We start from the raw sequence: 13807 nt of genomic DNA, 5'->3' as shown, positions 1-13807 counted from the left end.
AAGAACGTTAGCTGGTTTGAGGAAATTTTTGGATTTAGGGTTGAATTCAGATTCAGGTTTAGTGTTTGGATTTAAGATTTTTTTAAATTAATAATTTTAATTTAATTTTTAATTATCTAGTGTAAAATAAATATAAATTAATTTAAATTCCATGTAGGCTTTATTAATCTAGTCAGCTTGACAAATCATCACTCGCCGGAGCTCTGGGCTCCTGCGAGGACCTGCTCAGAATAATTTTCAAACATGAGGACTTTTTCCAAAAAAATTTCCGGCAAGGGACCTAGGTCAGACGGCGACACAAAGACAGGGACTAATATGATGCTTAACCCTTAAATCTATTTCAATTGATCTGTTCACCTATTACATGTAACACACTTATTTTGATTTCACTAAGATGCATATCAGAATGTATTGGCTAAGTTTGAACTGACCCAGATAATTCCATTCTTTGAAACTGATCTGGATACTCATTCATATGAAAGTGTGGAATGGTAGTTTATTTCGACAAGTCAATTTTGGGGGGTATAATTGTTTTAAGTCTTTCGATTTGCAAGATGGTCGTTGATTGGTTTATTGATGAACAACTTTATGTTGGATTATCAGGTGGTGAAATGATTCAAGTACAACTCATTTAATTCATTAATTTAGCCATATTGTTAATGCTATACGATTTATATCTCACTAACTTCTCTTAAGTGTTAGAAGATATCTTGTGATGTAAAGTGGTTTCTAATAGTGATGAAATGAGTTCTACAGGTGGGTACACCTTTACATTGAAAGGTGATTCAATCTGCATAAAACCAATGCACATTGAAATTTCAAGGTACAAGAGATATCATTTCCTATGTTAAGTGCAAATGAATGAGACAATTATAATATAAAGACTAATTGCTGTGTCATTTATATACTCCAGTATCTTAGTTTAACTTGATCTTAAATTTGACACTATCAAAACTTGCTTATTTGTTTCCTTAATTTTCACGAGCATTTTTTACATTGTGATAGTGGTGTCCATTCTGGAGTTTTTTACAGGTGGAAATGTAAATTAATACATGTTAGTTGCTATAAGCAGATGGTATCAGGAAAATCTGAAGGTAAATATTTTTATCCTGCTCGTTCTAGAGTGCCCTGGCTTTTGACTTTGCTTATTGGCATAAAGTTGGCATTCTGTATTTTAAATTAGTGGAAATGTGTTAATTTATGGACAAACTAAACATTGATAGTGTGTAAACTGTTTCAGTACATGATTAATTAACTGAGTTTCACTAGTTCAGTGTTTTAACACCAGTTGGCTATTTTGAGTGTGGTAAACGGTCCATCGAACCCTCCAAATGGAATAATAGTTGTGGTGAAGTTATTTACGTCGTTTCATTGATTATGTTCATCATAATAGTTATGCAAATACACTCTTGTTTTAGAATGACAATACTATTAGTGGATCCAGAGATACTGATTTTTGTGAATAATTCTTTTTTGTGTGTATGTTTGTGATCCCTCAAGGAAAGATATTGTCACGACCCAAATATCTAAGTCGCAACCGGTGCACAGACTAACACTCTAGCCTAGCAAGTCTGTTTCTCACAATATCAATTTCAAACAATTGTCCAAAACATACTTGTTCAAAGAATGTTATACGAAAATTCAGCAGAGTCTCCTTTGTATTATCAACATTTCCAAGATAACAAAATCTGTCAAATGATATCTTCCTTAACCAGAATTCTAAGGAATGTACAAATTTAAAATATAGCACTCGAGTGCAATTTTTAAAATGAAATGCGAAGTCACAAATCATAATAAATCCACCTAAGACTTCCTATAGCTGCAGACTAACCAATGTCAAATAAAATGACACCAAGAAGACCACCAACTAAGATGCCTACCAACAGAACTGAATGATCTGAATCTGAAAACAGCTCCCTACTCAATTTTCCTGAGAAGAATCTCTAGATGGAAATGATGGGGGGTAAGTCACAAAGACTTAGTGAGGCATAATGGATAAAGTGCGCGGAAGGAAGAAACGGTTAAGGCACGAACATTTAAAACTAAATATTTAATTCGACGTAACATACGTATGAGAGATTATGAATCAATATCATTAAAATATGTTGTTTTTGCATAAACTTCATATATGTCCATATGGACTTCAAGTTTGAAAACTATATTTAAAACTGCAGAATAATGTTGACTTTCATCACTTGATATCACTAAACACTATAAACCAAGGGTGTTGCCCCAACTGACATTATCTCAAACTATATATATAAGCCGCATTATCTCTTCGTTGTGACGAACGGTACAACACTATGTCACATTATCTCTTCGTTGTGATGAACGGTATATATATATATGTCGCATTATCTCTTCGTTGCGACGAACGGTATATACATTAGAACCACTAGAACAAGTCTTGAATTTCTAGGAAAATTCATCTTATGCTATGAGGTAATCTCAGTGCTCTCATACGCATAAAGTCATCAATCCAATCATATACCACAATCAGAAGATAGAACTATATTAACTCTACCGCATTAATGTATGCGCATCAAAGTTATGTCCACAATCTCTCTAAAGAACCAATATTCCTTTGTGGATCCTTACTTGCATGTGTAAAGTAGGAGAATTAATTAGCTATACAAAACCAATCACTGTGACCTCAATCTGTCTAGTGGCACCTACTTGTTGTTACTTTCCTCTATCTAACCTCTAACTGACTCCCATAAATTTTCTTATGTGGGTTCCCTTGTTGCTGTCCAACAACCACTCCAACACGTTCGTACCAACTATAAGATCTAAGATCCCTGAATTTCATAACCTCAAGATAAGCACGTTAATATTGGCTACAACAACAAACAACCAGCGCCTACAGGCAATGGTCCTTCGCCTAAACCACAACGCCGACCACGACCTCCTTTAAGAGGATCCTAGTAAGTTAACTCATTGTATAACGAAAATCCTAATTTAGGTGGCATACTCACTGAACAAAGAATATTCATCAAACATAACACATGACTCGGAATTCAGTGAATGAGGAACGAACTCAAATCACACTTGAAAACAACATTACGACTCTCATGAGGCGTTAATAGCATCTTTGAAGTAAGTTGTGCCGCGGTTCACAATTTACTAGAAAGATTCTATCACTACCTCATGTCTGCAGCTATTAGGACCTACAGCCAAAGCTCTGATACCAACTTTGTCACGACCCAAATATCTAATTCGCAACCGGCGCACAGACTAACACTCTAGCCTAGCAAGCCTGTTTCTCACAATATCAATTTCAAACAGTTGTCCAAAACATACTTGTTCAAAGAATGTCATACGAAAATTCAGCAGAGTCTCCTTTGTATTATCAACATTTCCAAGATAACAAAATCTGTCAAATGATCTCTTCCTTAACCAGAATTCTAAGGAATGTACAAATTTAAAATACAGCACTCGAGTGCAATTTTTTAAAATGAAATGCGAAGTCACAAATCATAATAAATCCACCTAAGACTTCCTATAGCTGCAGACTAACCAATGTCAAATAAAATGACACCAAGAAGACCACCAACTAAGATGCCTACCAACAGAACTGAATGATCTGAATCTGAAAACAACTCCCTACTCAATTTTCCTGAGAAGAATCTGTAGATGGAAATGATGGGGGGTAAGTCACAAAGACTTAGTGAGGCATAATAGATAAAGTGCGCGGAAGGAAAAAACGGTTAAGGCACGAACATTTAAAACTAAATATTTAATTCGACGTAACATACGTATGAGAGATTATGAATCAATATCATTAAAATATGCTATGTTTTTGCTGAAACTTCATATATGTCCATATGGACTTCAAGTTTGAAAACTATATTTAAAACTGCAGAATAATGTTGACTTTCATCACTTGATATCACTAAACACTATAAACCAAGGGTCTTGCCCCAACTCACATTATCTCAAACTATATATATAAGCCGCATTATCTCTTCGTTGCGACAAACGGTAGAGTACTATGAACACGAAGTGCATAGGCCGCATTATCTCTTTGTTGCGACAAACGGTATATCATTATGTCACATTATCTCTATGTTGTGACGAACGGTACAACACTATGTCACATTATCTCTTCGTTGTGACGAACGGTATATATATATATATATGTGTGTGTGTGTGTGTGTGTCGCATTATCTCTTTGTTGTGACTAACGGCTTTCCAAAATATAACTCATCACATATCATTAAAACATAAGGTTTAACTAAAACTAGAGACAATCTGAAATTCTATGGTATATCACGTATTAATAATTTTGAATCCTAATGAAAATATACATCTTTTCTTTTCATGAATGCAAATTCAAAATCCTGCCTAGGCATCAAGATCACCTTCTTGCATTTCATATAGTCACTAGAACATGATATTGAGATATAAACTATGGAATCATCAAAGTCTATACAGCGTGGCATAAGCTGAATCATTGCAATAGTTTCGCAACTAAGCATTCTGCTCAAGAACCAAGGATTTGATTTAATAAAAACTTTAGACAAGTTCAGAAAGAAAACCTTGGCAACTCAAGTATAGGATTGTAACTCATGAAAATAACATATAATTTGCATAATGGATATAAGATTGAAGTACTTTGGTTTCTCCCATAAAAGATATTAAAATAATTGCCACTATATAAATTACACACTCACAACTATGAAGACCAAGCTCAATCTCTTCTAGAGCCCTCCGTAGAAATAAGAGAAGTGTCTCCACGCCAATCTAAGCATCAATAAAAGTTAACAAGTAAATAAGAAAAGAAATCCCCAATTTTTGAAACTTAGGGTTCTAGGGAAACCCAAGAAATTACCCACTATCCAAGAGCAACTAAGAAATCTGAATGTGTTCAAAACTCTAGAAATAATTATACCTAGTCTTCACACACTAGAACAATTTGTCTTTAAGTTTATGAGTTATGGGTTTACCTCAATGAAACCAAAACAGCAACCTTGAAGGAGTGTTCTCCTCCCTCAGAGCAAACCAACTCCAAAGATCTCTTTTACTCAATGTCAGAAATTTCCTTTCATGAGGGTGCAATTTATGATGGGGTTTGGTGTGGTCTTTGGGGAAGAAGAAAAGAATTGGCAAGAAAGAGAGAGGAAGAGGCACTGTGCGTGAAGAAAGAAAAAACGAGGGAGAAAGAGTGAGAAAAGTCAGGTCTTGAGGAAAAATAAAAATAATGGGTATTGATAGTTGAATTCCTTTTTAATCAATCTAAGGTCTCTTTTCCTTTTTTTTTTTTATTCTTTCTTGCTTCTGGTCACTCACGTGACCACTCTGTCTCTTTTCTTTTCTTTCCTAATCTTTTCTTTTTTTTTTTGTTGTTATCCATTCATTCCATTGTTTTACTACTTTTGTTTGTTAAACTAAAATAATGAGAATAATATAATAATGTAATAATAATAGTCAATAATATGAATCAGAATGGGGCATTTCAGATATGAGAAGTGAAATAGAGCTCTGTAAAACAAGTATTTGGTGTGACCTCATTTAACGCCTTCTGTATGCACAAAGCAGCGTGCTTACACTTGGAGGTGGTGCATTGTTGTCTTAAAAATATGCAAAATAAGTGTGTGGAGCCAAGTCAACAATGGAGTTAAATTTAAATTTGCAGGTCAAAGTTGCATGTCTGAAAAAGTAATGGTTAATTCATCATTGTGGGGGTAACGTTTAGGTCTATAATATAAATATAATCAAATGTCGCAGAAGTTACATGCTGCACTAAGATAGGCTGCACAAAAAAAAGGATGTTATTGAGATTTCTATTGATCTGTCATTTAAGTCTGATAATTTTCTTTCTGTAACTCGGGTTGATGCCTTTTACTTGCTGAATATGGTGGTTCTATGATGAACTTATCTGATTATTATGCGGCTGAATTTTGAGATTGTGAATCATTTTGCTTCTAGAGGATTGTTTTTATGACAAGTTTACCGGTGTGGGGGTTCTTATCCATAGTGATTCACAAGTTCAATTAGTGCAGGAAACAATGATGCCTATAGTGGCAAGAGGAGACACATTGGCATCAGACATGGTGTTGTTGAGCACTTAACAAAAGTTGGTGCACACTCACTTGACTCTGTGAGTAGTGAGAAAGTTGTCTTGACTGCGTTGAGGGGGATGAGCGCCTTGAGTGGAGGAACGTGTAGTGGATACTCATTTTGTGGTCAAACGAAGCCATGCGAAGACTCCAATGCACTACATCTCATCTCTATGGCGTGCGGTTGTGCGTGATGTGAGGTTATGAGCTGTTTTTTCTTTTGATACATAACCCAATATTTGGGTGGTGCTGTTGAGACGCACTTGATGTATCTAGAGAGCTCATAACATATACATAGCCCAGTTCTTGGGTGGTGCTATTGAGATGCACTTGATGTATCTGCACATCTGTTAATGGATACATGTCTAATGTTTGAGAGGTGCCATAGAGACGCACTTGATGTATCTACCACGTGAGTGTGAAGGTTTAGGCCACCTTCTATGAAAGACTTTGGCAATCTTTCTAAAGCACTCATGAGCAACCCAAGGTGAATGGCAGGCCTACGAATATGAATGTGAAATTATATTATCGCGGAGTCTTTGCGAATTTGAAGGTTAGGAGTGTGTTGTGGGGGTCTTGTCTCGAGTACATTAAGTTCAGAAGAAATTCACTTATTGAACTTTTGACATTGCCTCACTTCACTATGTGTTAATTCAATCCTCTGGACATTAACACTTAAGCTCAAACCTTTTTATTGCCCAGAATTTCCTTTCTTCCTTACCTCAGAATATTCTTTCTTCATTGAGATTTCTTCATTCAATTGCCATTAGTGGGGGAATGTGAAATAATGACAATTTACCGTTATTATCTCTTGCCATATCATTCAATTGATATACCAATAATGGCTTTGAACAATCCAAAATCTGATTGAGAGCCTTGACTTCAGCTGGAATACCTGGTCAAATTGACCGTTCCTGATATATTTCTATGGACAATTATATCATATTATTTGGCTTGATTGCTATATTGCGGGGAATTTGCCTTTTAAGATTTAGATTTCAATGCTATGGACTTCTTCCTGTGAATCTAATGCTCTTCACGATCTAACTCATTACTCTTCAGCATAGTTATGAGTTCTTCCAAACTCAACTGGTCAAGATCTCTCGAGAACTTCAAGGAAGTTATCAAGGGTACCCAGTTTTCAGGAAGACCTCTAAGAATCCTCTTAACATGATCAGCAGTGGTATAGCTTTTGTTGAGAGGTCTTATTCCAGCAATAATCAACTGGAATCTAGAAAACATATCTTCAACTCTCCAGGTTCCATCTGGAAAGCCTCGTACTTCCTGATCAAAGACAACGCCTTTGTCTCTTTCACTTCTTTGTTTCCTTCATGAGTCATCTTTAAGGAATCAAAGATAGACTTAGCATACTCACGATCTGCTATCTTTTGATATTCTTCAAAAGAAATAGCATTGAGAAGAATAGTTTTAGCTTTGTGATGTTCAGAGAATTTCTTCTTCTCCTCAGCCGTCATATTTTCTCTTGAAAGCTTTTTGCCATCAGCGTCAACTGGACGCGTATAGCCATCCATGATAATATCCCAAAGATCAGCATCGAAGCCAAGAAAGAAGCTTTCGATTCTATCTTTCCAGTACTTGAACTTGTGTCCATCAAAGATAGGAGGCTTTGCACTGTAAACATCCTTTTGCGCATCACTGGTGGTAGCCATCACAGTTTTTCACACCGGCCCAAATCACTGAACATTGTTAGGTGTGGTAATCAGAACTTGCGCTTTGAGACCAATTGAAGGTATGAAAAACGATAGAAAGAGGGGTTTGAATAGCGTTTTTAACTAAAAACTTTTTCCCTCTTGAGATTTAGATAAATCTCTCAAATAAACAACACAAGGTGCAAAGATAAGAGATGAAGAGAAGCACACAAGTATTTTATCCTGGTTCACTTGATAATCGCTCAAGCTAATCCAGTCCACCCGTTAAGGTGATTTCTTCTTTCTTAGAATGAAGGCAATCCATTATTCAATGTTTGTTACAACTGCACTAGCAACTTGCTCAGTGACTAACAATACAATGAACTAGCAAACACTAAGATTCACTCTCTTAGTCTTCTCAAGGAGCTGACCAACCTTGGTCCCTTAAGGAAATCAAACTAATTGTTTGAGGGTTTTGGGTTTACAATGAGTGCTTCTGAGAAAGCTAAGGTAAACACAGTAAGAACTATTGAAGAAAGATTGCTAAGAGAATATTGAATGGTTGCTTAATCTTGTACAAAGTTTCTTAGCCGCTTCTTCAGTCTTCAGCCTCTATTTATACTCCAAGGATTAGGGTTGTATTTGCTGTCTGAAATGATACCGTTGGAGGGCAAATCCGGAACTTCCAGATTCTGCTGTGGCTGAAAATCTTCGGTAAGGTCGTCAGGATAGTACAATTGCTTTTGTACTTGGACAGCGACGTGAGCCTTATCCTAGTTGACTTCTGATCATACGACGCTTCATGTTGGAACTTGTGAAGCTTGGTGATCAGAGTCAGAGGGAAGTTTGGATCCTCTGACCTTCGTATCTTCTGCTTCTGGATATCAGAGTTGGAAGTACTTGGTCTTCAGAGCCAGCTTACTCTTGGACTTCAGAATCTTCACTTCTTAGCTTCTGGACCTTCAGAGCTTCTGGACCTTCAGAGCTTCTGGTCTTCAGAACTTGAAGTGATCTGAATCCACATCAGAGCTTATCATCTTCAGAACTTCTGAAGCATATACTACTGTTCAATCAGAACATAGTGAGTGCGAAAGCGTTGCGTTGGTTACTCTTTGGCTAAATGCTTCTGATAATTGTGAGTATTTACCAGAGTCAGAGCCTGTCATTTAAACACTCAGAAAACAATGTTAGAGTACCATAATTGTTCATACACAATAATTATCATGTAATCATCAAAACATAGAGTTTTACTACGTGACCAAATCTTGGTCTTACAGCGCCATCCACCAACTTGTCCACATTTGGAAGTGGATATAAGTCTTTTGGGCATACTTTGTTTAAGCTCGTATAATCCGTGCACATTCTCCACTTTCCATTTGCTTTTCGTACCATGACAACATTTGTCAACCATGTGAGATATTGAACTTCTCTGATAAATCGCCCTTCGAGTAATTTCTGAGTTTCTACTCGCACGACTTTATTTTTTTCCTCGCCCATCCGCCTTCGAGCCTGCGCTATGGGCTTTGACCCTGGTTGAATGGATAACTTGTGAGATATGACGTCGGGGTCAATACCTGGAACGTCCTAGATCGTCCAAGTGAACAGATCCAAATTGTTTTGAGTAGCTCCACCAATCGATCTTCTTGTTCTTTTGAGAGGGTGCTTCCAATTTTCAAGGCCCGCCGTGACCCGTGAATGGATCTTGTCTCTTCAGCAGGCTGGGGTCTCAAGTCTTCTGAATCATCACGAGGCTCCAAGCTGAAATCTTCATATGGGAAGATTTCAGTAACACGATGACTTTCCTTGGGCGCCCTCTTGCCGTATAGCGCTAAACTTTGAGCATAACATTCTCTTGCCGCCTCTTGATCTACCCTCAAAATTCCAACCTTGCCATTGCAAGCTGGGTATTTCACTGTTAGGTGAGCAGTCGAGATTATTGCACATACTTTGTTTAGAGTATCCCGCCCAAGAAGCACATTATATGTCGCCTTGCATGGGAGGACCAAATACTTCACTTGAAATTTCTTCACAAACTCCCCCTCACCAAAGGTTGTCGCTAACTCCACGTATCCTCTTACCTGAGCTCGGCCGCCCGTAAATCCAACCAGGCACCCTATGTATGGCTTTAAGTCTGATTCCTTTATGCCCAACCTCTCAAATGCATCACCATATATAATGTCCGCAGAACTTCCTTGGTCCAAAAAGACCTTCTTAGTGACATAATTGTTTACCCGCAAAGTCACCACCATTGGATCATTGTCATGTGGGGTAACATGATCAAAGTCCCTAGGTGTGAAAATAATAGGAGTATGATTCAAGCAACACTCCCCTTCATAAGCTTTGTGCACAGAATTCACTGCCTCTACATATCTTTTCCGTCCTTTTCTAGATAAACACCCACCGCCGAATCCTCCGGCGATTGATGAGGATGATCCAGTAGGTATACCCAAATCATCAACTATCTCCTTGCCTTTCGAGGCCCCGCCCCGAGTGGCCTTGGTTACATCGGCCTGCGTGTGTTCATTGGATACAAAGTTTTCTAAATGCCCAGCTTTAATCAATCGCTCGATCTCTTTGTGCAAGGTCCAACAATTATCTGTTGTGTGTCCTGTAACACCCCAATTTTCGGGTGCCACGGTAGTAACATGTTAAAGTAAATATGCAATCTTTTCCAAAAGGGATTTATAAATGTGAGTATATTTTTTTTCCTTTTCGAAGTGTTTCTAAAATATGTAATGCATACTCCCAACCGTAAATAATTTACATCTGGCCTCGATCAAGGCACAACATAAAATACATGACAAATAAAATAAGATCCAACAACGGACTCACTATGCAATGACTCCATAGATCCGATATACTCCCTATGATTTCCACACGGGGTAACCATAGGAAAGCAATGCATCGGAACCTTCCCAAAACCTCAAATACAAATCATAAAATGATCCTGTTAGCTTAAACCAATAACGGTAAGCTTTTCTACCCAAAGGCTCTAGCCCTACACCCGACTCTATTCTTCGAGTCTTCTATAGTTCTTCCACGTGGAGTAGCATCTGCTCACATCACCTCCTTTCGTCGTCTGGCAGCAGGCCGACCGCCCAAACACAAACATACAACCAAAGCAAAGGTGCGAGGGTCGACTCACAGTATACAATAGATATACAATCAACATGCGACAAAAGGGGGGTATACACTTATATAGGTTCTCAGTTGCCTATCCTAAGGTATATACTTAGCATGTTATCAAGGCCCTAATCAACAATTCAATATCTGCTATCTCAACAGCTCAGTAAACAATATCTCAACAATTCAATAAACAATATCTCACAGTTCAAGTTAGGGTGCATGTATGCTTGCAATGTGTTTCAAATGATCCGGATAGTTCAATTGGGATGGGCACCATCGAGTCAGTCCTAACACCGGCCTAGTGTTTAACCATTTCCACTCGGGTGTCACTTACAAACCCATGCATAGTCGGATCAGTCCTAACCCCCCCCCAGGTTTAACCATTTCCGCCCGCTATGCCGAAGATACACTCTTGGTGTTCTTCGTGAAGGCCCAGTCTTTCGACTGTCCCAACCTTCGTGAAGCCCGACCGAAGCCGTCCCAACTTCACCGAGGCCCGATCTTTCGGTCGTCCCAACCTCGAATGTATGCATTATGCAATATGGTTAGCCAAACATCGAATCATCCTCACAACACAAGTGTTTAGCTTTAATCTCAATTTCAAAACTCAAGGGTTTAATGTCGACCCTACGACATAAACTCCAACAACAAGAGTACCAATGAACACGGTGACCTCCTCTCGTCACCGTGGCTCACCCCCGTGGCGTCCACCAATTCTCAAGAACTCATGACAATGTCGACTTCACGACAGAAGCTCCAACGAGCAAGGGTACTAAAAGTACTCGGTGACTTTCTCTCGTCACCGTGGTTCTCCCTCGTGGCAAACACCACAAAACTCCAAACTCAAGGCTTGTCGACTATTTCCCGTTTTTCACAATCATTTCCAACTCTTAAGTTTCCCTAAAGGTCTCGTTAATTAATCAAAGCAGTTCAAGTTAAGTTAATCAAATTATGAGGTTTATTATTGAAATCCAAGTTCCATAAGTTCCCAAATTCTAACTATTCCGAGTTTCCCAAATCCCCCAAATACAATCCCTTTTGGAAAAGATTGCATATTTACTTTAACATGTTACTACCGTGGCACCCGAAAATCGGGGTGTTACATGTCCCATGGCTTTGTGAAAGTCACACCACTTGGTGGTATCCACGTTCGCTGAGGATCGCTTGGGTAGTCGTGGGTACTGGACCAGATTTGTTTGCCCTACTACTCGCAAGATCGTGCTGAGAGGGGCGTTCAATTTTGTTTGCTTCCCTTGTACGGGCGTGTTTCCTCCTTGTGTCGCCTGATTTGTTCGGGTAGTTTGGCCATTTCTATGCCAAGTGTTACTCTGTAGTCCTTGCCTGCCCGACTGATAGGGCGCTGGTCTAGGTTGACGTGGCGTTTGAGTTGGCCATTGATCTTTTGAGTCGCGCCCTCTTTCCATCGTTGACTCAGATTGATTACGCTAGTTATCTCTATCCTTTTTTGTTTGTTCGTCTTGTTCTACCAAGATGAATTCCTGCACTCTGGCGCGTAAATCCATCATGTCCTTGGCGGACCTTCTGGTTAAGTCTTTGTTTAGTGAGCCACACCTGAGCCCGTTTTTGAAGGCCGCCACACACACCTCCGGGCTGGCGTCCTCCAACTGGACTGAAACTCTACTGAATCGAGCCATGTAAGTTTTAATGCGTTCACCCACCTGATGACGTATGTTAAACAGGTCAGTTGGGGTCGCCTTTTGAGTTTGATTGGCTGAAAATTGGGTTAGGAACTTTGTTGACAAGTCTGTGAAATTTGAAATAGAATACGGGGGCTGCTTGATAAACTATGTCATCGCCACTCCCTTAAACGTGGAAGGAAATAACCTACATTTTACCGCATCAGTCGCCTCGCCAATGACCATCTTAGTATTGAAATACCGCAAATGGTCTATCGGGTCGACGTCGCCCGCATACAAGTCTAGTGTCAAAGTCTGCAAATATTCTGGAATCTCCACCGCAGCCACAATGGGCGCGAAAGGTTGAAAGTCTACCACATCCTCTGCATCCACGCGTTGGCCGCGTCTTAGGTCCCTCATTTAGTTAAGATATTCAACCCGAGCTTGAAAATGCTCATTTTGGCGTTGCACCGCATGAATGGTGTCCAACACCTGCCTGAGTTCTGTAGAGGGTGTTCCAAATCCTTGACCCTGCACCTGAATGGGTGTTTCTACTTGTTGATCACCCAAGTCATCGTTATCTGGAGTTGGAAGCTTCGTTTTAAGGCCCAAGTCCGACCTTGCCGCCAAACCCGCTGGCTGCACCGGGTTCTCAGGCTCCGCCACCGAAGCTCCATCGGAGGAAGCCTCATGTTCCCCTTCTGGTTCAAGCTTGATTGCTTGAGCATGACTCCTACCTCCACTGTTACGTCCACCACGGCGGCGTGGTGCACGTCCGCCACAGGAACGCGTCTCCATGAAACTGAATCTGCCTCTCTCACGTCAGTGGAAGAAAAACCGCTGAGTTAGAGTCACAGACGGCGCCAATGTTCTAGTCTAAGGTTAATAAATGGATATCAAGTATTATAATAAAACCTTAGCAGAGCTAAGAGAATATGAATGATGTAAGAATAAGGGAATAATCTCATTAATGATAAAAAAGGTGTCTAGTACAAAGTGAGGACCCCCCCTTTTATAGTAGGGGTGGTCCTTATCTAGAATATTATTGGATTTGGGCCTTACATACAAGGCCCAAATTCCAATGCGTATAAGACAAATACACATAATACAAGTGTGAATAAGACAAAATGAACTTGGGACCACCTCTGTGATCCAGGACCCACGTCTTCACTCTGCGTTCATCCGCTAGCTCAGATACCCGCCCAACAGTATCAACTTTAACGGGCGAGGCTATGGGCTTGTACTAACCCGCTCGGTCCCCCTGTCACTAAAAACATATATCTATATATATATATCTATATCTATATATATATATATATATATATATATATATGTA

The 13807-nt window shown here is 39.2% G+C and overlaps 1 protein-coding gene across 13 annotated transcripts in view; it reads right to left on the bottom strand.

The window, feature by feature from the left end:
- The window catches only part of LOC130738037 (uncharacterized), a 46419-nt gene that overhangs the window by 21310 nt on the left and 11302 nt on the right, over positions 1-13807 (bottom strand). For 8 of the 13 annotated variants that reach the window (XR_009019114.1, XR_009019115.1, XR_009019120.1 and 5 more), the window contains exons 2-3: positions 4947-13772; positions 4674-4743 (exon numbers count right to left, since the gene is read on the bottom strand). Coding sequence is in view for 2 of the 13 variants with exons in the window: in XM_057589938.1 (XP_057445921.1) it covers positions 3604-3627 (24 nt within the window). In the remaining 11 variants the exon portion in view is untranslated. Of the gene's footprint in view, positions 1-3314; positions 3628-4245; positions 4480-4554; positions 4744-4946; positions 13773-13807 lie in introns of those variants that run through there. The other 5 variants (XR_009019116.1, XR_009019123.1, XR_009019113.1 and 2 more) reach the window with 5 other exon arrangements.

Source organism: Lotus japonicus, chromosome 2 (assembly GCF_012489685.1).
Source record: "Lotus japonicus ecotype B-129 chromosome 2, LjGifu_v1.2".
Lineage (NCBI taxonomy): Eukaryota > Viridiplantae > Streptophyta > Magnoliopsida > Fabales > Fabaceae > Lotus > Lotus japonicus.
This window is presented reverse-complemented; position numbering and strand designations above follow the sequence as displayed.